Source organism: Gopherus evgoodei, chromosome 1 (assembly GCF_007399415.2).
Source record: "Gopherus evgoodei ecotype Sinaloan lineage chromosome 1, rGopEvg1_v1.p, whole genome shotgun sequence".
Lineage (NCBI taxonomy): Eukaryota > Metazoa > Chordata > Testudines > Testudinidae > Gopherus > Gopherus evgoodei.
The window spans coordinates 348,254,046-348,281,131 of NC_044322.1; the positions used below are offsets into that span (position 1 = coordinate 348,254,046).

General features: G+C 40.4%; 1 protein-coding gene across 7 annotated transcripts in view; it reads right to left on the minus strand.

Annotated features, from left to right (window-relative positions):
• The window catches only part of PCLO (piccolo presynaptic cytomatrix protein), a 540,429-nt gene extending 515,129 nt beyond the window's left edge, over window positions 1-25,300 (minus strand). For 6 of the 7 annotated variants that reach the window (XM_030560944.1, XM_030561095.1, XM_030561007.1 and 3 more), the window contains exons 1-3: window positions 25,062-25,300; window positions 17,012-18,266; window positions 734-2,119 (exon numbers count right to left, since the gene is read on the minus strand). In XM_030560944.1, coding sequence (XP_030416804.1) covers window positions 734-2,119; window positions 17,012-18,266; window positions 25,062-25,300 — 2,880 coding nt within the window. Of the gene's footprint in view, window positions 1-733; window positions 2,120-17,011; window positions 18,267-25,061 lie in introns of those variants that run through there. The other variant, XM_030561180.1, reaches the window with a different exon arrangement.
• Window positions 25,301-27,086: the final 1,786 nt, after the last annotated feature.

A 27,086-nucleotide genomic window follows, 5' to 3' on the forward strand; every position in this document is an offset into this window, starting at 1 on the left:
TGAGAAAGAAACTACCCATATTGTCGTATTTTAACAATGAACAGCCCCATTCAAACTCCAGCCCTTTTATAAGTTAAATGGCTTTCTGATTGTTGCCTGCGTAAATCCTGCCCCACTTTGCACACACGTATCTCTCAAACTTCATGGGTTTGGGCACATAAAAATGAGTCTGCCTCCCACATACAGTGCAGAGTCAGACTGTGGTTAATGGAACCTGAAAGTATAGGTACAACCCTGCCTAACAGATTTAGGGAGAAGTTAAAAGACTGTGCTGGGGAAAAGTGACTAACAATTAATAAATCCTTTCATTCAATAGTACTCACTGATCAAAGGAGGAGGAGAGGGAAATAAACCATATTAATGTTGCTATACAGACAGACATGAAAAAGAGCTTTTACCACAGGGTGAGCTCCAAAGAATGAGTACAATAATCTGCCATGCTATAATACACTAATTTCAAAGGATTCAGTAATCATCATCATTATTAGCCTGCCTTTGCTGCAAAACCTAGGAGATCTACTGCAGTAGCTCCCTTTAAAATACAGGAAATTCATCTAAAATAGCTTTTGACTACCCTCCAAGTTTCAGAAATATTTAATTAAAAAAATACAAGCTCTCAAATGAAGCATTAGAATTGTTCAGCACCATTTGTTAATTAAAAATACGGTTTGACATTCACAATTTAGAAAACCAGTTACTAACGTATAGAGTAAATATAAATGCCACTGCCTACCTCAACTATGTGCGGCATCGGGTTAAATCCACAGAGATTGCACACAATAGTCTTGCATTCTGTACATGTATTGAAGTTGGGAGGATCCTTAGAACCAATGTTTAGTCCAGTTTTACAAAGAGTACAAGTTGATATAGGTAGGGTAGTTTTTTCCAGTCCTGGTGGCCCAGCAGTTTTTTTAGATTCAGCAATTTGAGGCGTGCTGTCTTTAGCAGCAATAGGTTTCTTTTCAAATTCAGACCCTTTAACGGTTACAATGTTATCTGCCTTGGGTGGCTGTGATTTTTCTGCCACAGGAGGCTTGGCTTCTTTTTTCACAGGTGCTGCTTTTGGAGATAGTTGAGTCTGACTGGCCTCTTTGGGCGGTACCTGAGATGGTGGAGGGGGTTGCTTAGTAGCAGGCCCCAGTAGAGGGCCCGATGATTGAGGTCCTGGTTGGCTTGATGTGGAGATTAAATTTGAAGCCTGGCTAAAGATTGAAGCGCCAAATCCAAAGAGTTTCCCTGTAACTGTTTCTTGTGGAGTTGTAGGCTGTGGTTTAGGGGCATCAGTAATACCTCCCAGATTTAGACTGAAACGCCTTGGTTGCTCTTGAGCTCTCTGAGGCTTTTGAGGCTGAGGTACTAGCTGCACTGGGGTAGGCTTTGGGCCTACAGATGGTTGTTGTCCTTTTGGAACCTGCTTGGCATCAGGTTTTGGGGTTACTTTTATTTGTGTCTTCTTAGGGTCTTCCTTCATTTGTGTTGGCTCAACAGCTTTTTGACCTTTAGTGTCTGATCCAGGGTGAGAAACAAATCTAGGATCTGACTTTTGCTGTGACACTTGTGGTAAGGTTTTGGAATCTGGCAGGACAGCTTTATCCCCAGCCAGATGGCTGTCCTGCAATAGCTTGGCATGTTCTGCTCTCTGAGGTTCCATTGCTTTTTGTTGAGTTGACGGAGCTTTGGGACCTTGTGAATCCTGTTTCAGACCAGATGCCGAAGAGGTAGGCACACTGTCAGTTGTAGGCTTCTTTTGCTTATCTTCAACCAATGTTGGCTTGATCTGGCCAAATTTTGGAGTGGGTTCAATTTGCTGAGAGATGTGCAGGGTAACAGGCTCAGTGGGCGGCTGCTTTGATTTCTCAGGGGGAGAGCCAGGCATGGATGGTTGCTTTGTCAGTGGTGGGGGCTTTTTAGGTTCTGGGGGCTGGGAAGGAGCAGGTGTTTGAGAAATCTCTTTCTTTTGAGTAGGCTGCTGGGGCTGGGAGGGTGGTCTGGTTGTTAAAGGTGGAAAGGTTGTCTTCTGTTTGGGTGGAAGAGGCTGTGGCATAGGACCATGAACTGAAGCTAAATCACCACCTAGTGCTCTTTGCATCTGGCAGTTTAAACAGAGCCATTCTTTAACCTGCAGAAAAAGATTTACAATTAGGGTCATGCAACGCTAATATTAATAAATCAACTTTTGGCTAGCATTAGTAAATCAGGTAAAAGTTCAGCAAAAGAGGGGGAAATATTACCACTAAATATTGCTTTATGATTAAAAAACACAAATGAATCTTTCATTTCACTTCTGACTCCTGCAGTCCAGGCCATCAGAACAAGTCCACACTTAAGGCACTGTGGAAATTGATGGGGGGAAGCATTGATTTGCCAGCACTGATTCATCAGCAATACTGATTTACCAAAAAAAAGTTCAAAAAAGAAAACAGTAATAAATAAATAAATAAATAAATAATTATAATAATACTCAAAATAGTTTGGTAAATTAATGCTGCCAATTGAAAGCCATGATTATAATGATCAGAACAAAAGTGCAATTATCAAGTTCCTGGTCTAGTTTATAGTTTTGGTTATGTTTTATATAATAGAAGCAAAAAAGTCACAGTAGTGCTCTATATGCACATATGAACTAACAATAGAGGTGTGCTAATGAATTCCATATATTTATGTAGACCTATTTTATATGATCAACTTCTGAGCACAAGTCTTCATCTGAAATGAATGAGGAGCGCTGCTTAAAACATGATGGCCCTGCATGAACCATAATTGTGTGTTCCTACAATCATATCGTTATTAGGCTTACTAGATCCAAAAGTAATTACCATACGCCCCATTGTACTCTTCATTATTCAGCACAAAGGGAAGGAATAAGGTAAATAATTCATCTATTTTCTGTACCTCTAGGCCTCTATTACTGTAGTATCCAAGAACCTCACAATTTGTAATATACTTCACTTCACAACAGCCCTGTGAGGGCAATAAATGCTATTTTACAGATGGGAAACAGACTACATGACTTGCCCAAAGGAAGTATGGCAGAGCAAAGAATTGAACTGAGCTCTTTTGAGTCCCAGGCTCTGACCCTAATCTCTGGACCATTCTTGCTCTCTTGTTATGCCCCCATAACTGTTTTAAGAGAGAAGTGCAGCACAAATACAGCACTGTTTTTCCCTGAAGGCAATCTGCACAATTGCGGTTGGGGCACCATAGGATTTCAGAAAGGACATGTTAGGCCAGAGGAAGAGGGAGATGAAGCCAGGAAAACATCTGCTCCACATGGCATTCCCCATGCTTTTCATTGCTACTCAGTTTGGCATGATATCCTGCATGGCAACCATTTCCAGCAGGAGAGTTAGTTCTGCTCATTACAGCATTCTCTTACTCCTCCACACTCTGTATTCCCTTTGGAGGGGAAAGTAGATCACAGGTTCACCCACGAAACCAGTGCTATCACATCTCCTGCATGAGCCACACTGCCAAGGGACAAAGGGAGATGCACACAGGGGTAATACAGAATTCCTTTTAGGCTCTTGGCTGCCCCAGGTGAAGGGAGATTCATGCATCCTGCTCCCTCCACAGACTTGCAAAACCTCCTCCCTACCACCAACCAAGATGAAAACTAGGACATTTTATGTGGTGAAGGTTTTGGTATCCAAGGGCATGAGCCAAGCTTATGGGACAAAATAATTAAGAAACTTCAGCTCCCAGTTCAAGTGTGTGCAACTCCCACTGAATTCACTGCAAGTTGAACCCATGGCAATGAAAACTGAATTGGCCCAGACTGCTTTTTAATTATTACATTTCCCTCTATACTTACCCAGCAATACATTTCAACAATAACCGTAAAAGAGATTTTAACATTTAGACTCAGTATCTTAAAACACCACCTAGATTGTCCCTAACTATTCAGATATGTACAATATACATATGTTATGGAAGACGATCTCAACAACAGTAACTGCTTCCCTTACAGGAACACTGGTTAGGCCCCAGATGTAGGTTTAGCAATAACCAAAACTGTATTAGTATGAATGTTATCATACGGACACTGTCTTTTGTCTTCCATTTTCAACTAAGACTGTTTTTGGTTTGCGTTTACACACTCCTCTGCAGTGTTCACAACTCAAATATCTGCTCGGCAACCAAAAAGTGAAACTGACTAAAAACAAAACTGAAACAGGCCAGTTTAATTTCAGCTGACTGACTTAATAAAAGAATGAAATTTACTGCTATGAAGTCATATTTTGATGGCTTAAATGAGGTTACTTTGATTATGCATCAATGAATAAAATGTGCTGTTATTTTCCTCTGATTTTACCAGCAATAGTACCACAGACCTGGGCACTAGGATGGCTCCCCAATACGTCAACCTCTTCATGGGCCACCTTGAAGAAGAATTTCTGAACAAATGCACCACAAGGCCAATGACATACCTGAGATACATCAATGATATTTTCATCCTCTGGACAGATGACTTAAACTTCCTCATAGATTTCCACTACAACTTCAACAACCATCACCCGTCTATAAAACTCTCTATGGCACACTCCCATGCCAGCATCAACTTCCTGGACGCCAAGATCAGCTCCCCAAATGGAACCCTACAGATAACTATATACAAAAAAACCCACAGATCATCATACCCATCCTCATAGATCCAATAGCAACCCCAAACACACCAAGAAATCTGTTATCTACAGCCAGGCACTCAGATACCACAGAATATGCTCTGAGGAGAAAGTCCAGGATATCACCTTAAGATGCTCAAAAACACCTTAACTCAACTAGGACACTCCACCAGAGAAATAGATTACCTCATGGAACAGGTCACTCAAATACCCCGAGAGAACCTGTTTCAATACAGAAATAAATCCCACTTTTGACTGCACCCTTAGTTGTCACCTACCACCCCACACGGAAGTCTCATATGGTAGCATCAAACAACCACCACCCATACTTGATGGGGACCCTATCCTGAAAGAAAGCTTTCCTGAACCCCCTCTTCTAGCCTTCAAACAACCCCCCAATCCCTCCAAGCTCATCTTCAGCAGCTAGTTCCCAACAGACCAGGACACATCAACTCAAAGCAGCATCAGACCCTGACAGAACAACAGATACAAAACCTGCAAACATATCTCCACTGCTACAATGATCCACACCCCCCACAACATACCTTTCAGGATCCATACCAATCACAACATGGGGTATACCTCATTCAGTGCACTAAATGCCTCAATAGCAACTATATGGGTGAAACTAGACAATCACTACATTCTCGAATGAACTCACTGAGGAAAATGATAAAAGACAAAAACACCCTTGCACCTGTGGGTGAACACTTTTCACAAAGTCATCAATCAATATCTGACCTATCAGTCCTCATCATCAAAGGAAACTTGCACAATGCTTTCAAAAGACAAGCCTGGGAGCTTAAATTGATAAATTTTCTAGACACTAAAAATTAGGGACTAAGATGGATTTATGACTTATTACAACAGTCTGTAACCCACTAATAACCCCATCCCACTGTTTCTTCCCCTGCCCCCTTCATTTCCTTCCTATGACTGGAGGGGTGTTTAATGGGTCACTTCCCCTTATATGGTCCCTTGAAATATGTATTAATTACTTTTGGTAAATAATCTGTTCTACCTTGTATTGAGCAGTGACACGGAGTTCTTTTCCAAGACCTGAAGAAGAGTGCTGTGTAAGTTTGAAAGCCTGTCTCTCACCAACGTAAGTTGATCCAATAAAAGATATTCCCTCACCCACCTTGTCTCTCTTACCACCAATAAAGACAAGTAATGATGGCCTTTTAATTATCAAATGCTTTCTTCACCATGTGATATAATGAATGGTAAACACAGCACCTGATTAAATCAGACTAATTATAGTGTCCAGTTAGAGTCTAAATAAATAATATGAGTCCACTCTGTTCTGAAGTTTGCAATATATTATAACTTGAGCACCAACAATGTTAGCTGCCTCTATATCCTAGGTTTTCATTTTTTACTTTCTGAATCAAAATAAAACTTTTAAAATAAAAGTTAATGAGTAACTCCTACAACTGAAATTAAGGAAAAAAAATAGGGATTTTACTTTTTTTTTTTTTTTTTTTTTTTTTAAAGTCCTCTGTTTTAGCCATACATTGCTCCCAGGCATTTCAGTGGGAGGAATTAAGTGCCAAAACCCCAAAGACATTATAACCAATACATTTCAACTTAAACTAAAGAACTGTAGGAGGAGTTGTAAAATAAATTATGTTAAGAGCTGTATTTTATCAATTAAAATATATTGAAGTATGGGCCTGATCATGTATCTGCTGCCATCAAAAAGTTTGCTTTTGACTTCAGGGGGGGAGTAGGTTTGGGCTGTACCCAAGGCTGCTCTTCCATATTTTTACAGACAACGTAAAATTTGCGTTGTGGGAGGGTGAGTGAGCACCTCACTCTCCATTTCCCCTCTATTCAATGATGACCATCATAAAAGGAGAAAGAGTGAGCAGTCAGAGCAATGCCCTGGCCCAAATCCCAAACTCTTTCTATGTTACATTTATTTCTTCCCAGAGCCAAAAAGGGGCAAACCGTTAGTGCAGTGTGGCCTTACCACAGATCTGAAGTAAACGGGCACTAAAGCTAGTGTAATTGGCCCAGGAACAATCGCCCCAGTGGATTTTTTAGTGGAGTAGAGACTCCTATGCTACACCTCTTCATCTCTTCTGCCAGTATAACAAGGAAAATGGGACACTGCCAGATCATCTCCATCCATATTGATCTCCTGGCTGAGTTTTTGGCCATTTGGGGCCATCTGCAACTCCCTGAGATGGCTTTAATCAGCAATGCACGGAGTATGCAAAGACCAGAGGAGTGAAAAAATAAGCTTTGCACAGCCTTTCATACTCCCCCTAACCTGCATTCAGGGAGCAGCAGCCAGGCTCCACGATACAGTCCAAAATGCTTAATAAATAAGGATATGTAGTGATAGAAATGTGTTTGAGATGGGCATTTTATTTAAAGGACTGACAAAATATTGAGAATAAGCACCCAATAACTTGGAGAGATTTGCACAGAATTCCAAGATAGCTGCACACATCTGTGAAGGAAGTGAACACTGCCTTAATAGTAACTACAGTCACCTGTGCCTCCTCCCCCCGCCAATTGTTTTTTAATCTTTTCTCTGCTTCACAATCATTTCAAATTAAAAAACTTTCAGTCCAAAGCCTTTCACTCCAAGTTCATTCCAAAGAGAGTTTTTCTAAAATCAATTAAAATAGATTTTGATAAAGAAAGGAACATTGCCACAACCTGTACTGAATCTCATGGACACAAGCATAGTAGAATAAGATTGTTCTTTTACACTTTAACAATTCAGTATCCTTAAGGACTCACATCACATCAATGTGCTTCCAAATATACTTTCCTTATTAATTTCAATTAAAACTTTTGCCACAGAGACAGAATGAAAAGTATGTCATCTGCCACAGGTTTCTTCCCTTTCTCTTGCCCCTCAGCCCTGTTAAAATGTAACTGATTTCTGTTGCACATATCCCTAGTAACACTTCTGTTCAGATTTCAGCAGTGTAATATGGAAATCACTATCCTCATCTTCTAGCTCTCTGATGTGAAATTATGTAATTTCAAATAACAAGCAACCACTAAAATATATTTCACAAGAAGGCAAGCCATATGTTTAGAGAAATAACAGCTTTCTAATGACTGGGCTAGTTAAAAATGGGAGCTCCAAAGTAAGTTTGTTCTCTGTTTTCTAGCGATACCATCTATTAAGAGTACCAGCTTATTCAACAGCTCTTCTTTCTCTGTCCATTCAGAGTCAGAACTGCTGACTCCTGTGAAAAAAATACATATTTATTGCTTTCATGTTTAACTTTCCTTAGCCCTACAGAGACAAGACAGCTCAGGATGAGCTGGATTCTACTCCTTCTTGTGCATTATCAATAGAATTGTTACACCTGTGCAAACCCACTGAAGGCAATGGACTAGCACGGGTGTCACAGAATGCTTTAGCTGACCTGCAGGGTTCTTATTACTGTGGATGACCCTGCATGATTTTAAGCTTACAATAAGGCTGTAAGGGAAAAAAAACCCACATCTTCTTTAAATTTCAAATTGAGCACATTTGAAACAACATTCACTGAGACACAATAAAAATGGAGCCATTCTAACAGCTATTTCTCAGAACAAAGCTACATTTTAAGATAATAAAACTAATTATCATTTCTCAGAACAAAGCTACATTTTAAGATAATAAAACTAATTATCATTTACACTAAGACTCCTGGCAGTGTAAAGGAGCCTTAAAGTGCATATAAAACATAAGGACCCTGTATATTCCCAGCGAAGTGTAAAGATTTATAAACCCTTTACACTGCAAGGGATTGTAAAGAAGCCTCAGGCCTGGGTTACACTAGTGGGGGGGTTCGAACTAAGATATGCAACTTCAGCTACGCTATTCGCGTAGCTGAAGTCAAAGTATCTTAGTTCGACTTAACTGGCTGTCCTCATGGCAGCGAGTCAACTGATGCGGCTCCCCCATCGACTCCGTTTACTCCTCCTGCTGAGGTAGAGTATGGGCATCAATTAGCAGATCGATTTATCGCATCCAGATGAGACGTGATAAATCGATCCCCGATACATCGAACACTACCCGCTCATCCGACGGGTAGTATAGACGTACCCTCAGTGTAAATGAGAATCAGGTCCAATGTATTTAAAAGGCCCAACTCTGCACCAAAGCGTGACCTAGAAGTCAATTCCCAGCACAGGAACAAACACGTGTTTATGGCTCTCAAAGCCTCCAACAGAATCAGAGACAGGAATCTGAATTTGATTTATAGAACAAATTTCTTCTTAGATAATATTAGGCCCTTAAAAATGCAAGTCAGCAATAAGCCTACATGATATTGCATAGAATAATAAAACATCATAACAGGTAAGAATCTAAGTCTCAGAATCCTGGAGTGGGCAACACCGGAGTAGGTTCAGCGCCAGCCCAAATACAACAGGGATGACATGGCCATTCTAAACTCAGGTATGTAACGTATCAGTTAAATCCGTCTGTGCATCAGATGACTGGAGGGTAGCTAAATGGAATGCCAATTTTTTTTAAATGTTCCAGAGGCGATCCTGGCAATGACCCAGGCCAGTAAGCCTAACTTCAGTACAGGCAAGTTGGCTTACATCATAGTAAAACCAGAATTATCAGAATAAAACACGATACGTTGGGGACAGAGTCAGTACAGCTTTTGTAAAGGGAAATCATGCCTTTACAAATCTATTAGAATTCTTTGAAGGGTTCATTCAACAAGCACATGGACTAGGATGATCCAGTAGATATTGTGTACTTGGACTTTCAGAAAGTCCTTGACAAGATCCCTCACCATAGGCTTTCAATCAAACTACGCAGTCATGAGAAAAGAGGGAACAATCTCTCATCGATCGGTAACTGGTTAAAAGATAGGAAACAAACGGTAGGAATAAATGGTCAGTTTTCACAATGGAGGGAGGTAAATAGCATGGTCTCCCAAGGCTATGTACGGGGACAACATATTCATTAATTATCTGGAAACAAAGTGGTGAATAGTGAGGTGGCAAAATTGGCAGATGACACAAAATTACTCAAGATAGTTAAGTCCAAAGCTGACCACAAAAAGTTACAAAGGAATCTCACTAAACTGGGTGATTGGGCAAACAAAAAGACAGATGAAAACTAATGTTGACAAATGCAAAATAATGACAACTATATGTACAAAATGACAGGCTCCAAATTAGCTGTTACCATCAACAGTATAGAACACAAACGGTTAACAAATAAAAGTTCATCTGTTCTGCATAAAAAGCATCCAACCAAGTGAATATCATTTGGATTTGACAGATTATCCCTTCTGTTCAAAGAAGGAATCAGCCATACTTCCTGCCCAGTGATTACCCAGAAAACAGCATCCCAAATCACGTGACCTGATCCAGTAGTAAATTACAGTTGCTGGGCAACAGTAATACCAGTGCAGATGGCTCACTGAAGTTGACATCTTTAGCTATGCAGATTAATTTATAATTTACTTGTGTTTGTTAAAAACTGGACGGAAGAGTTTCCTGGGCTAGTGGTAACTTGCTTAAAAGCCTTTTAGAGTATTTTCTATTTAAAATGATCAGCCTACATGTTGGAAGGCCAGACATTTCTTGCCATACACTAAGGATTGTTCAGCTTCCCTTAGCTTTTTTTTTTTTTTTTTTGCATTAAAGAAACTAGAAGCTACAGGACAACAATGCTTTTAATACGACTCTGCCCTGAATTAAAGAGTACTAATGTAGACATGCAATCTTCTTCTGATAAAGAATAATGGAAAGTGTATTGGGTTCTTAAATGTGAATACTTCAGAATGAAATAATACTATCGTGTATGTACTCAGCACTTTTCATTTGAGGAGCTCATCAATTCTTCCAACAAATTCCACTTCGTATAAAAATATACATTACATTCTACTTGAAGTAGATCTTTCTCACAGAAAACTAGAATTAAAGGAGCTACATTACAGATTAATTTGAGCCAAAGTCCCAAGTTATTTCAGTGCACAGCAATGTTTAAACTGCAATTTAGTAACAGTGAAACTCCAATCATTTCGTGGAGGGAAAAAAAGCATTTTATTATTGGAGGATTTTACTGCAGATATTTCATTTTAACACTAGGAGATAAGAAACTTTTTAGATAACTGACTGAATATTTTTGGGTCAGAGCCCGATCTCTACTACCCTGGTGTAACTCCAGAGTAACTCCACCCATTTTAATGGAGTAGCTCTGGCTTTACACCAGTGAATCTAAGAGTTGAATCTGATATATTTAGATACTAATAAATACATAATCTTAATCTGATTTTTTTTTAAAACATTCTTTTTGTCTTCATACTTACAATAGTTTATGGAAGGATTCAAACACTTACTACTTTTCTATTTTGCATTGCCTTCTTCATGTTGCCATCAGTAATAAATACTCTTCAGGACTCAAGAGTATTTTACAGAAGGCTTGCTGTGTCACAGCTATTTCTACTGCTATAATAAAGCCTAGACTTGGAGTCTAGGATTGTAGACTTATTTTTGTTTACAGTAAGTTTCTGGCAACAGAGAGTCCTGTGGCACCTTTAAGACTGACAGGACTCTCTGCTGCTTTTTACAGATCCAGACTAACAGGGCTACCCCTCTGATACTTGACAGTAAGTTTCTAGTCCATGTCACTTTCTAGTTCTCATGCACTAGCACAATGTTGCAGTTTTTGAATTGTAAGCATTGCAGAGAATGTTTAGATCTAATAAAAGGCTGTCTTTATTAGCATTTATCAATAAAGAAAATAATGAAAACACATCAATACTGTATTAAGTTCATATAAAATGGTGTGCCTTTAATGCAATATTGTTTGTGAATTCAAATTCACAAAAGTCTTAATGAGGGTTCCCTCATGAATGGAATGTACTTATCAGGGTGGGGCTTGATAAATTAACGAATGAGACAATATAATGAGGTTCTCTAGGATAGCAGGAGACTGGATTAGATGACCCAAGGGGTTCCTTCCAGTCCTATGTTCCTCTGAATAACAAGATATACCCTTGTATAAGAACAGTATTTTGAACTATTGTATGTACTTTTAAATGAGTTTCTTAATATACATGTGCAAAGCTGTTGAGTTATAACTGCAGTGGATACCATCAATGAGTTTCCTCAATTTCTCTGTTTAAATTCTAAATAAAATGTATTTAACATGCACCTTACCAAACCATCCCCTCAAAGACATACCAGATATATAAGTAATGACAAATATTGGTATATAACTATTATTTATCATGAAGAACATTGCAATTCAGTAACAAAATGGAAGAAGAAGGTAACAGGAAAGTAGAAGGGAAGAGCATCCATATTACACCACTGAAAACACGTGGAATGGGTTATTGAAGTCAGAAGAGATGGACTGAGATAGATTAAAGTTGAAATTAATTGTTTGAAAGTAGTGAGATCTGTACAGGCATGTGGTATCAAAGAGAAGCCCATGGAGGAGATCTGAAATATATAACTAGGGTCTCCAACATTAAGAGCTCTAGAACTTGAGTCAATCCTGCCCCTTTATAGGCATCCAGTGTAATAAGCATATAGGTGCATTATCTCAGCACAATCCCTGGCTGAGTATGTGCTATGCATCTTCTTCAGTAGCTGGTTCACAGAGGATGACAGTCTGCTACAACTACCAGCCAAAGGAAACAAAGTATAGAAGTTCATGCGTTTTGCCCCTGGTTCTAGCAAAGCAAGTGTTTAAACATATTAGTAGTGCTTAAACGATCTGAAAGTGCTGGTTCAGTCCTCACTGAGGACCTATGTTGTTAGTTTTTACAATAGGGAATGTAAGAATGAAAATAAAATGAAGGGGAAAAAATTCCAAATGATCACACAATAAAACACATAGTTAGGAGGCTGGTTATTTGAGAGACAGTCTCATTCTCTTTGATGTGAGATTCGAAAGTGTATATATGAGAAGTACATGGAGGACTAAACATCAACTGTGTTTAAATTTTTTTTAACCTATGTAATTGTTTCTAAGCACTCATATAATACAGTGATGAACTGAATATAAATACCTAGACAGATTAGAGAGACATACGTTGCCAGACACACGCTATTTACGGTGGGCTTTCAGTCTCGAATGCGCTGCATAAAACAGAAGACAGCAATACCTTGTCCAAAGACTTGCAATGTAAGTTAGTTCAGTCACATGGTGCAAATGATGACCTGATCTCCTAGCAGAACAGTATCACTTTTGGGTCTTGCTTACAAAGTTATCTATACTGAACTGAGGTGGACAGGCTTCATATAGGATGTGAATTTTAAGTAGCAATTTAAATGAAGAGAGAGTGAACTTTTGTACTTTCTTCCATGCTGTCCTGATTCATGCAATGCTCTTCTGGAGCTACTCTGCACGGCCACTACCCTGTCCTTATTCAACCCTCCTCTTCAGGAGCCACTTCTGTTGTGATGCCCAGAAGAAATTTGCCAACTAGTAATATAGAAATTTACAGACTGCCATACTGGATCAGACTAGTGGTTCAATCTCCCATCACTGACGGTGCCCAGAACCTGATACTCCAGACGAAGGTGCAAGAACCCCTGCAGAAGGCAGTTATAGTAGTTTACAAAGGAATAGTTGTGGAACTAAACAATGAATATCCTCTGTTACATGCTGCAGCTCTTCCCCCTACCTTTTGTTCATCTGTCTCTTTTTCATTTAGAATTGTCATTTTGGGAGACAGGGACTGTGCCTGAATAAGAGAGAGTTCCAAATGAAAGAGGTATGAATGGAAGACACAGACATGAAGGGATATACAAAATGCACAGTAGGACAATGTAGTAGGAACGTTGACTTGTAAGAGTGAGTAGGAGGAAATGAGAGCTTATGCAAGGAAAACTAAAGAGTCTTGAAGAGGAGCATGAGAAGCTTAACTGTTACGCAGCAGGTGAGAAGAAGTCAGAAAAAGGATTTCATTAGGTAAATGGTGTAATCAGAGTGGTGAAAGGGAAGATTATTTTAGAAGCATTCTGGATGGACTGGAGAGGAACAAGGACAAACCAGGAAAAGAAAGTTTTCACAGTAGTCACAGCAACAGACAACCAAGGAACAAAGTATTGTTTTCAAGCAGTATGGTGAAAAGAATGTCTGAGATGTGGTATAGGAAGAAGCAGCAAGATTTGGCAACAGCTTGGGTACTGGATGAAAAGGGGGATAAGATGATTTTGAGCTATAAAATGGAGGGGAGAAGGGCTCAGAGAGAAAAAATCAGCACTTCAGGTTTTGTTATATTCCATTTCAGATGGTCACAGAACATCCAGAATGCGATTTCAGTACGACTGGAGATGAGAGGCTGAGCAGAAGAGGGGAGGTAGATATGGGAGTCATCAGCATAGAGCTAGTAGCTGACTAGATTACAAGCACTTCTCCTTCATTTATTGAAATGATTGCACTGTGAAATAAATGCCTTACCCATGTTTATTTCAATGTATGATATGAAATTCAAATTTCCTTTTACATATGTATGCAATCAGATGGTCTTAAAGGGAGCTTTATTTATTGTCTCTATGCATTGAATTTCATACCCAGGCATAGTACCTACTTTAAAAGTTAGTGGAAAATCAAAGATTTTTCAAATACTTACAGCTCTCTCTAAACCAGTTTGGTTCAAATATATTGAAGGCTCTTGATTATCTTCATGGAAATCTGATATTTTAAACATAAGCCAACTTTTGAGCTATCAGAATCCCACTAAAGAACACACAAGAAAGAAAGTAAGAAAGAAAGAAAGAGCCAATGCTCTAATAACTGAACACAAAATGGGCCACCGAAATTTTATCAATTGGGAGTGCCGAACAAGCAGGAGAAACTTCACCTAAAGTGGTTTTTCTCTTTCCCCTCTGTACAAGAAAGCTGCAAAGGCTTGAAAACAAAGGTTTATAAGAATTTCATCTTCGAGTACAGCTAACATCAATACTACAGAGATAAGGTGGGTGAGGTAATACCTTTTATTGGACCAACACCTGTTACTGAGAGAGACGAACTTCTGACCTTACACAGAGCTCTTCTTCAGGTCTGAGAAACTTACTCAGAGCGTCACAGCCAAATACAAGATGGAATAGTTTGTTTAGCATAAGTAGTTAACACAGATTTCAATGGACCGTTCAAGGTGAAGTGGATGAATAAAAAGTGAAGTTGGTCCAATAAAGATATTAACTCACCCATCTTATCTTTCTAATATCCTGGGACCAACAAGGCTACAACAACACTGCATATAACATCACGACTGTCAGACTATAATATAGAGGTCAGCAACCTTTCAGAAGTGGTGTGCCAAGTCTTCATTTATTCACTCGGATTTAAGGTTTTGCGTGCCGGTAATACATTTTAATGTTTTTAGAAGGTCTCTTTCTGTAAGTCTATAATATATAACTAAACTATTGTTGTATGTAAAGTAAATAAGGTTTTTAAAATGTTTAAGAAGCTTCATTTAAAATCATATTAAAATGCAGAACCCCCCGGACCGGTGGCCAGGACCCTGGTGTGTGAGTGCCACTGAAAATCAGCTCACATGCTGCCTTTGGCACACATGCCATAGGTTGCCTACCCGCTATAATATTTCCCATGGATGCTTAATGGTTTTTATTTCTAAACACACTTTCTGAGATCAATTCTCTTGAGATCAATTATTCCAAACCTGGACAATCATCCAATTATTTTCCTGTAATTTGATGCAGCACAAGGTCCCACCCAGCTTGCCAAACTCAAGGACATGGGAGTGTGGCAGCAGAGGTTCAGGGTACCAGTGTTTCTCCATTGACCCCCATTCAAGAACACTCCTGCCTAAAAAGTTCCATATAACATTCCTCAGTAGCAGTATTCTCTGGTCACTCCCCTTGAACGTGTCCTGCAACTGGCCCTGGAACCCACAGGCTGTAAAACACAATTCACACCTCTACTAATCTTAGAATCTGCAAGCATCAATTCCGATGCAACCTTTGATATCCCAGGAATGGACTCAAATGGGCTCTGAACTCAGGTTTGTATCCTCTGCATAGAGGTGCAGAGAGTTACCACTGCATAACTACAATAAACCTTTATTTCCTTTCATTATTAAAAAGACTGCAAACCAATAAATAATGAAGGTTGACAGATGCAAACAATGTGCCATTTGTCACCAGGTACCATCCAAAAATGCCACTAATAAAAGATGTGCATATAAATGAGATGTATCAATTATCAATGTTCTTTCTTGTTGTTTATTGTAGTCTTTAGACAAAGCTAAGCACAACTGGTGACTTTCTCCAAATTCATGTTCAAGTTCTAGTTGTTACCCAGTTCAGGCTTCTTTCCATTAGCTTTCCTGCTCATCTCAACCAAAAACCGCAGTCCTCTCTAACTTCCTCTCTGGTTGCTTCATGACTGGTTTGTTGGGTTTTTCTTTGGTACTAGTTCTACTGTGCTCAAATTTCTGGGTTATGCCAAGAATGCAGGCATTGAAAATAACAAACCCAAACTGCAAAGCAATTTTGGGAAATTAGAGTAATGGAGGTTTAAAAGCAACAAGAAGGGTCCAGATACTAATGTGAATTCTCATGGAAAGGAGGCAAACAGCACAAATGTAGTATTGGAGTAGTTAATCAAGCCACCACACACATCAAATTAAAACAAGTTCATTTTAAAAAAATAATTTTCTAATATTTTTATGTACCCAGTACTACAATTATAGGAGTGGAGAAAAGTCTGAGAGATTCTTCTGTGAACTAAAGAATGGTCCACCTTATTGAAAAAAAACAACAACCTGAAACCATCAAATTAAACATCATCGACCAGATTCTTAACTGGTCTATACACCTGTGTAGCTCCAAAACTGTGCCAAATCTAGACCAATTGAGGAGCTGACCCTATATCCATTTCAAGCACAAATTTCCACATTTGTGTGACTACCTGCTCCAGATATTAAAATAGAAAGAATTTTTTAAAATTCTAATTTATTTTTTCACCATCTGGACTGCTTGTTTACTTTTGCACCTCCCTCAGCAGAGATACTAAACACAGGCTAGTCACTTTTATTGCTTAGTCATTTCCTATATCAGTTTATGTTTCTGGTTCACAGACATCAGCACAAGACTATGGCATCTGGGCTGCAAACACAGCAGAGGAGTGTTTAAATTCAAACAAAGGTAATTGTTTTAAAAAAATGTTCATATTAGATTTTATTATTTATATTGCAGTCATGCTCAGCAGCCCCAGTCACAGACCAGGACCCCACTGTGTTAGATACTGTACGTACACGGAACTGTCATTTCCCTCCAAATGAAACATGAATTGTTTACCTAAACAATCTGACCTTCTCCCTCTTAACTTGCTATAATGGACCTACACAATGTATTACAAGCCATAGTGAATTTTAGCCCAATTTGGGAGTTTAGGATGAAAATCAATGTTAGACACTACTCACCTCTGTTATATGCGGATTGGGATTAAAGCCACACAGGCTGCAGACCATGGTTTGACACTGTGTGCATGTATTGTAATTGGCCTGTTCTGGAGTATGCAGAAGCAGTTCAGTGCTAGTGCAAAGAGGACAGAAAGTTTTCTTTTGGCCTGATTCACCAGGTATGGCTGCAGTTACTTGTTGCTGTGAAGGTTTACCAGGCCCTGGTTGCTGGCCTGATAGTTTTGTAGGTCCTGGTTGTTGTGACGGTAGCTTTGCAGGCCCTGCTGGCTGCGGAGATGGTTTTGCAGGTCCTGGCTGCTGAGATGGTTGCTTAGCGGGTCCTGCTTGCTGAGGGGATGGCTTCCCGGGCACAGGCTGCTGAGTTGGTTGTTTAGCAGATCCTGCTTGCTGAGGGGATGGCCTCCCGGGCCCAGGCTGCTGAGATGGTTGTTTAGCAGGCCCTGCTTGTTGAGGCGATGGCTTTGCAGGACCTGCTTGCTGTCCTGGTTGCTGAGATGGTTGTTTTGTAGGACCTGGCTGCTGTGCTGATGGCTTTGCAGGAGCTGGTGCATGGGACGGTCCTCTAGCAGCATCTGGTAGCTGTGGTAATGTTTTGGTTGGGCCTGGTTGCTGTGGCGAAGGTTTTGCAGGACTCTGTTGTTGAGGTACCTGCTTTGTGGGTTCTGATTGCTGGGGCTGAGTTCTCTGTGGCCCTCGTTGTTGAGATGGTTGTTTTGCTTGTTCTGATAGAGGGCCTGTTGGCTGACCAGGCCCCGGTTTCGGAGCTTGCTTAGATGCCCCTGGTTGCTGCTGTTGGGGTGGCAGTCTGGAAGGTCCTGCTTGCTGGGGTGCAGATTTGACAGGCTCTTTTTGCTGAACTGTTGGCTTTGGAGATTGTTGCTGAGTTGGATGCTTTGCAAGTCCCTTTTGCTCCTCAGGCTTTCCCTGGTCCTTCTGAACTGCTTTTTGTTTCCTGTTGGCTTCTTCCTGGGCTGCATCTGAGTCTGATATCAAATCAAAAGGATTGAACTTGTTTACAACTGAAGTGACTGCACTTAATGGATTGGCCTCAGAGAGGAAGCTAGGCATCATACTTGGCTTCTGATCTTCTTTAAAATCAGTCCTGGATTTAGATTCTCTCAGACTAGTGGAAGAAGGGCTCCTTCCAGGTGACCGTTGTTCTGTCTTCAACACATCTACTGTTCTGCTTTTGCTTAAACTGGATGGAGACTTACTTGGCTGCCTTGCATAGTGATTTATATCAAGCTCAGGGTGTCTGTGGGGAGAGAAATATAGTAAAATAAAAATAGTGAAAGACTAACTACAAATTAGTTGCAATTATTGAACTGTTCGGAAGAAAATGTAAATAAAAAATAAGGTAGAAAAAGTTAAAGATTATGGCCCCTGAATCTTCGACTGCTTAACTTCAAGCATGTGAATAATCCTCAATGGGACTATTCATATGAGTAAAATGACTCATGTGCTTTAGTGTTTGCAGGATCAGGGCTTATTACAAGGATTATCATATTTTTTTTGTTCCAGAAACATCTATCTGAATATTTAGTAGATGTCTGATTTAGTATTTAGAAACTAATCTAAGAGAAGAACCATCTTTATCCAGAGAATTTTCTTTCAGAAGTCTGAAGCACTACAAAATTAAGCTGTGATTTTTCCACTTCATCTAAACCCAGATGACTAACTGTTCACAGTCCCTCTTGGGGTGTACAATTCAAACATGGAGACAAAAAGAACAGTAAAAGAGAGAGGTGTTCCATGATCAGCAGATCAAACCATGCCCATCCAGGAAAAAATACTCATGTTACAAAATGTTTATATAATTGTGCTCTGGCTATTTGTACCTACTTTCAATGGTGTATTTACAACGGAATATGCAGCAGTGATTCAAGCATCTAAAATCTCGGTAGATCAAAATGTAGAGATGTCTTTTATTATAGTATTTACACTGACATTCATGAATAATAAAGAAAAAGTATCTCTTCGTTCAGGCGAAGCACAAGCTAGCTAAGAGAACCACTTCTTTTTAGCTTTTTCATTAATAGCACTGAAACTATCCCTCTTTCCCCCACCTAAAAGAAAAAACAACAGAATTTATCTGACAACAAAAATATATCTGTCTTATTCTGCAGGGGTTTTAACTTTGACAGGTCTCATTTTCCTTTGTTTTATAATATAGAAGGTTAAGCTAGGGAAAGAAGGGAGCCAAATCCAGAGAATACCTCTAAGTGTAGTATGGTGTTTTAATTGTTGGTCTGTTGGTTTGTACCTGGAGGGGATGATATTCTATTCAGTGCTATTGTATTTTAGCTAAAGGGTGACGTGATGTTCTGTTTTGTGCAATCATTTAGTCTTTCCTGAAGGATATGATATTCTCTCCTGCGCCCCCATTGTGATCAGTTTTCAGACATCTCAAATTAAATACAGTTCCACATTTCCAAACACGTTATTTCTTAATGTACATTCATGAAAATCAGGCAGTCATTCATTAGCCTATTAAAGAATCTGAGGTCCATGACTACAATAAAAACAAACTAGCAGTAGGATGATTTTTAATTAAGGGTTACATCAGAACACTGCCATAGTTATAAATAGTAACATGCTACACTGGATTTCAAACAGCTAATGTTACTATAAACACACTACTTTAATTCATGAATATTTTGAGCTTTCATTAAATCCCTGATAACCATGAACCACCCTAAGAAAATCTTTATGGTAGCCATTTTGGTTCTCAAGATTCTAGCAATTCGCAATTTCACATCAATCCTGACTTGCCCTTTTTAAAAAGTTAATTGCAATTATCCAAAACAAGGATGTAGGGAACAGGATTCCCATGTATGGCTAATTGCTTTTATTGTCATCACATTAACTAGGGTTGCCAGTTTTGGTTGGATGTATTCCTGGAGATTTCATCACATGACATAATAATTAAAGATTAATCTTTAATTCCTGGAGACTCCAGGCCTATCTTGGAAGGTTGGCAACCCTAACATTAACTCTGACTTGCAGGGGGCTTTCAGTGCTACACTTTTCATTTTTTCCCCTCAGGATAGCCACATGGATAACTGGGAGCTTTATTACATTAATGCATGTCCCACTGAAGTCAATAAGAGTTGTTTCATTGACTTCAATGAGTACTTGAGTGGGCCCTTACTTACCAGGAAGAAAAGTATATCCAGTATGGCTCAACCATAAACTGAGTCCACACAATGTTTGCAAATGTACTATAAAGCTGCCAGTCAGGCCTATCAGGTTTTAGTTCCATGCCACTTTGTGGTACAAATTAGATTCATCCAAAGATGTAGTGCTTGCTTAGCGAAAATGTATCAGCTTTTGTATTAGAAAAGGCTGAGTATGATTCTGGTTTTAATGCTTGCAACTGTTCAAGAACTTTGAAAGTTTAGGTTCAAAATAGCAAGACCCTAAGAGAAAAAATGGGGGCATGACCATTAATGTATGGACATAAATACTGCCTAATGGATGAGAATATTGAATACCAATGCTTTGAGAAACAGAATTCAAAGTTCAGGTCAGGAAATACAAGGTTAATTACAATTCCTCATTTATGAAGTCAGACGAAATTAAGATTTAAAAAAAAATCAACTAATGATGATGTTTCCAGGGCTAACTAATTGTGAACTTTTTTAAGTGGTGTACTCATGAGAGAAGCAGTCAGCCTTTGCCACTCTTATCTGTGGAACATGGATCTCTTAGAACAAGGAATACGGTAACAAAATTGGCCCAGATTTCCAATGCCCTACCCAATTTTCAGTGTACTAAAATCTTGTTACCCAGATTATTAATGTTTTGCATAGTTAACTATTTTTAAAATAAGACAAAAAACATGAATTGAACAATTAATGCTTGATGCTGCCAGACTGCATGTTCAGTGTGCAGACCAGATTTGGTTTGCCATTCTCCATAAATCAATGTTTCTATCTGAAGGAAACAGACTGTACCTAAAATGTGGAAGAAAATGACTTCAGAGGACAAATTTATTGAAGACTTTTACTTCTCTAATAATAAACCTGGATTTAGGCTTTTTATTTTTGGGCAGATGATTGTGGGAGCACAGTTTTTCTAATCTTTTCTACACCCATGTGACAACTGAGTTTTAAGAACAATCCGTTATTGTAGTCACACATTGCATTTATAGTTGTTGATACTTCTGTAAATCGCAGAACTTAATCTTCATTTTTGTCTGGCAGGGAATTTCCTGTTGCCAAACATTTTTAAATGGGGAGAGGAACTCCCTCATTTTTAAAGGGAGGCTGTTTTTGAGTTGTTAGGTCAAAAACAAACTTCCTTTCTTCACTCCCCAATGCCCTGATTCTTTTGTTTCTCTTCCTCATTTAGGCCCTGATTCAACAAAGCACTCAGTTTCAATTATGTAATTAATAAGGCCTGATCCAAAGCCCATGGAAATCAATTGGAGTTTTACTATTGATATCAGCAGACTTTGGCTCAGGTCTTTAATAGCCTGAAAACCTTCATAATAAAAATTAGTTCAACCAAACTGTTTATACCATAAATTAAAATTAATTCTTTTAAAGCCAAAAATAAATTAACAACAATGAATACTAATTAAATGATCCTTCATATTTACAGAAAATACATGTATACAAAAACAGATATTTCCTGCTGGTCAGTGTTTACTTTCTTAGAGTCAGTATAATCACGGTATTGACAAAAGACTGTATTTATTCTGGAAGAATAAAGGCAATATTTAGGAAGTGTGGGTCTCAGACTGGGCTACTTTTATAGCATATACTCTCAAAATACAACAGCACTTTTTTTTGCCAGTGACAAGCAGTGGCTAAACTATTTAATCACATACATAAAATCACATAAAATTTAATCACATGCATCTGACGAAGTGGGTATTCACCCACGAAAGCTCATGCTCCAAAACGTCTGTTAGTCTATAAGGTGCCACAGGATTCCTTGCTGCTGTTACAGATCCAGACTAACATGGCTACCCCTCTGATAAAAATTAAGTTTACCTAAAAATGAAGTGGCTGTGCTAGAAAGAGGTTTGATCATCTAGTCCTTTCCAATGATATGGAACAGATCCTCTGCTCATATAAACTGGCATAGTGCTACTAACATTGTATGGAGCTAAACTAATTTCCACTAGCTGAGGATATGGTTCTTTGTGATTCAGTCACAGTTTGCAGACTACTAACTAAAATTTGTCTGATTTTCTTCATAGATGCTGAGCACCTGACTCTCCCATTGAAATTAACCTGTGCTACAGTTGTTCAACACCTCTGAAAAATCAGGTCAATTTTATTTAGGTGGCTCATTTTAAGTACTCAGATTTGGAAAAACATGGTCTTAGTGCTTATAATAAAATGGTTAAAGTGTCATAACATGCATTACTTGCTCTTATACCAGCTGCTGCATTTCCAATTACCTGAAAGCACGAAGCCTCTGAAAATAGACATAACTACAGCACTTATTTTATGCAAATGAAGGGGCAACTCTATATCCTACTTCTTATATTGCTTGCTATTAAAAAGTCAGTAGTTTCCAAGATGTGTCATACAATGGTATATGGAATATCAGTTTCCTGTTACATTTAGTTCAGTTCACTGTACACTGAAAACGAAACTCATTTTTATAAAACAAAAATCTAAAAGCCAGTGCAGTAAGGGCACCACCTGAATCATTTCAAAATGAAACTGGAATAAGCCAGCTATGAACGTATTGTTGGGAACAATTCTGCACTGGAAAATAGATGGACTGGATGACTTAAAAGCTCTTTCCCATATCTAATTTCTTTGCTCACATAGTATTACTCTTCAAAGCAACAGACTCTGAAAAAGCAAAGAAGTTTGAAGCTAAGGAATCTCAGGATCACTAATCTAGTCACTTGCTTAAGTCAAAGTCATTGTGTGCCTGATCCAAAGAACATGGTAGTCAACTGAAGGACTCCCACTGAGATCCATAGACTTTGGATTAGGCCCTCAAAAATCTGGCTTCCCACCTTTGCCAGAGAATCCCAGCAGCAGCAAAGAGCAAGTAAAGCTACTGAGCAAGAATGGATACTTGATAATACCGATAGGCATGCAGATATTGTGGTGATGAGCACCAGTGCAAAATTCTGAGATAGTGTAGATGAGAACATAAATCATCTTTTTACTCAGCATAGCAAAGCACACTGCACTATTATAAATGTCAAATTTACCAAATACAGACAGGCTTTATTTTAATGAAAAGTGAAGTTATACAGCTATAACAATCATCTAATTATTCCAGTTATCCCAGACCATAATTTTAGGGTAACAACTGTCTGCAGATATAAAGATGTGGCCAAATAAAATCATTTTTAGACATCCCAACAATGTAATGAGAATGTTTATCTTCCTTTCCCTAGATATGGGAAAGAGCTTTTAAGTCATCCAGTCCATCTATTTTCCAGTGCAGAATTGTTCCCAACAATACGTTCATAGCTGGCTTATTCCAGTTTCATTTTGAAATGATTCAGGTGGTGCCCTTGCTGCACTGGCTTTTAGATTTTTGTTTTATAAAAATGAGTTTCGTTTTCAGTGTACAGTGAACTGAACTAAATGTAACAGGAAACTGATATTCCATATACCATTGTATGACACATCTTGGAAACTACTGACTTCCTTTAACTGGCAAGTTAACTTGAAAACAAACTTTTAAAACCTGTGTGTCTTTGTGGTATCCCAAACTGCTACACAAAAGGAAATTTTGAGCTTGATTATGCACCCCTAGAGAAATCCCTATTGGTTTCAGTGGGAGCCAGGGCAGGCCCCAAATTAGCTATAGACTCATATTCCACACAAACTTTCATTATTTGTCCATTCTTAACAAGCATGAAGAGATATAGGATGAAACCTCAGTTTCAAGCAAAATGGAGACAAATTCATCCCAGGTGTAATTCCACTGACCTCTGTGGAGTTCCTCTAAGGGTGGATTTGGTCCAATCCTACTTTTTTGTGTTCTCTTAGCATTCACTTAAACAAGCCTGACGTTATTTAAACTGAATTGACATTTATCTGGGATCAGGTCAGTACACCACAAGAACCTGTGGAACAGGCAGTCAAAGGATCTTCCTTTTTGAAGCCTGGTTGAGACAAACACCACACCCAGCCCCTGGAAATTGTAGGCTCCAAACTAGCCATACCTGTATTGTGTCCTGAGAAACGGGCAACTTCAGGACCCTGGACAAGGGAAAGGGAAACCTCTATCTTCGCCTGACCATAACGTGAGTTAACAGTACTACTGTATTACCAGCACACAAAGGTAACTAATATTCCCTGTGGGGGCAAGCAGTGGATTGTGGACAGAAGGGAGAATAAGGAAGTAAATTGTCTTAGCTTTTAGATATACATGAATAGGTGAAGTCAACCCCACACAAGATACAGAATCACTATTTGACAATACAGCCCATGCTCCCTATTTGTCTTCACCTTCCCCCCTCCATGAGAAAAGACATAAGGGAGGACTATATAGGTGAAAACACAGAGCCTTTGGTCTTTGATTTTCTATATAAATCAATGGTGACTCGCAGAGGCAGATTAAGGACTTTCAGATAAAATAATGCCCTAGAGTTTGGGAAGATTCAGAGAGACTCCATCGGTTCAGTAGCAGCCGCTACAGAACTGCTCGGTGTGGGCAAAGCTCTCCGGGCTCCTATTCTAGCTGGGGGGGGGGGAAGCATCCCAAGCCCCTTTACACCCAAAAAAGAACAAAAACAAAAAAACCACCCAATTGTTCTTATCTGCAAACCACCCGCTCCCTTGCCACCGAAGCTAGCCAGCCCCTGGGTCTGGTCCAGGAAAGGGGCTGGGGGAGAGGAGGCAGCCCACTGGAAGGGAGGAGGATTATTCGTGATGATTAGAAATCCTCGCCGTGGAGGGAGCAGACGCTCCACCCCAGGGTCCCTACTCATGCTACCTCCCCATCCAGACCCCGTCTGCACCATGCACCGCCTGCTCCTGATGCAATGCACCCGGCTCGCAGGGCTACGGCAGCGGGAGCAGCCCCACACCCGCCGGAAGAGAGCGGTTTCTCGCCGTGCCTTTGCAGGGGAGGGGGCTCCGCGCTGGTCGTGCCGGGGAGGTTTCCTTTGGGCAGCTCCTGCGCCCTTGACATGACAGCGGCGATCTGTCTCCGCTCCTCCTCGCTGAGCTGGCTCAGATCCGCCTCCACGCCGGCTGCCAGCCCTTGCCCTCCGCCGTCCCCGGCCGCGGCAGCCGCCACCCCGTCGGGCAGCCCGGCCAGCGCTTCTCCTCCCTCCAGGCTCGCTTCGTTGCCCATGGCTGGCGGGCTGGCTCCCTACAGGCGAGCTCTCGCCGCTCCTAGGCGGGCTGGGCGGCTGCGACTCCGGCCCCTGCTCGGCTCTGCCCCGATGGGGAGCGGGGCAGCTAGTCCTGGGCGGCGGGCGCCGCTGCCTGCATGGCTCCGGGGCGCTGCTGCTGCTGCCGGGGCGACAGAGAGCGCGGTCACCCGAGCGCTGCCAGCCTCGCTCTGCTGCCGCCGCCTCCTCCCGCCGAGCGCATGCGCCGTGCGGAGCGCAGGTGGCTTCCTCCCCTCCCCGCGCACACATCAGCGGCCCCTCCTCGCCAGGGCATTTAAAGGAGACGCGGAGTTCCAGTGCAGACCCCCCCACACACACACACACACGAGGCACCCACGCAGCGCACCCCACCTCATTACCAGGCATAAGTGCCGCAAAAAAGCTGCAACTGGAGCCTGGATCCAGCCACTTTGCCCCTCTCCCCTCCAAAAAAAACCCTGATTCATAGACAGACAAGTGTAAATGAGATGCTCCAAATACATCCCAAGCCACAGACCTGGAGATAGCTCCAGCACCGGTATACGGGTGCTGTCACACCCACTGGCTTGAAGAGGTTTTTCCATCCTATATAGAGTTTACCGTTTGGTTCAATGGCTCTAGCACCCCATTATAAAAAATTGTCCCAGTGCCTCTGAGTGCAGCAGCTCAAAATCCCAAATCCACCCTTAGGGGTTCTGCCAAAGTTTGGCCCCATCTTAGAAATTCTCTGCTGAGAAAGGGTTCAAATGTTGCAGCTCCTACTGTACCTTCAACACCTGGACCCTATAGCACCCCAGCTTTTTTTGCAGAGCTGTTACAGTAGGTTATGTCAGGGTCTAGTTTTCATGGTGCTCTATGAATGGCTAATTCCTCCCTCCAAATTCTTCAACATAAAGAAAGGAGGGGCCAAAACTTGGCTGGATATAGCTGCTGACTCCATATTGTAATGGCACTTTTGCATAATGAGTTAGAGTCTGGGTTTATTTTACTTTATTTTGATGCACTGGGGAAGCTAGACTTTCTCACCCTTATGGCATTTTAGGGTCTGAACCTCCAAAAAATGGCAGGATTTAGCTTTTACCTTTTTCCTCCAAAGCAGAAGTTTGTGCACTGCACTTTAAAAAAAGCTCAGTGCAAAACATCAGAAGAAGCAGAGTAGAAACCATGAAAGGGAAGAATAAAGGTGTGCCATAAGTGCAAGGGATACCTATCTGTCCGATGTGGTGGACTGGGGTAAGATGTGGTGGTTGCATACAGAAGCAAATATAACTGATAGGAAAGCAAAGGATGAAATCGGTTTTGCCCCCTTGAATCCAATGGGAATTTTGCTGCTGACTTCAATGCGGCCTTGATTTCACCCTAAGTATTCATGAATCTAAAAAATTACATGAATAGTTGTGGAAACTGGCTTTCTTCAAAACGTTGTGACATTTACCTTCACTTATGAATGGCAACTGTCCATCTTAAAAGATGATGGTGTAAGCGCCAAAGCCACTCAGTTACTGTGTGTCATAATGCAGCATCACGAGTGGCTAAAAAGTCTAATTCTCAAGCAAAAGTCCTTGCCATGGATAATGCAGGAGTAAATTTCAGGGCCAGAGGATGAAGCCAGCACATTACTTGAGCCTGATGCCTGCTGTGCTTTTCTCTTCATACTCTTCACTTTCTTCTTTCTCAACCACCTCTCTTCAGGGTCTTTGACTCCTTTGTGCAGCACAGCCCTTTATTGCAACCTATTGCTACATCTTTCCCGCTTGTTGATGTTGA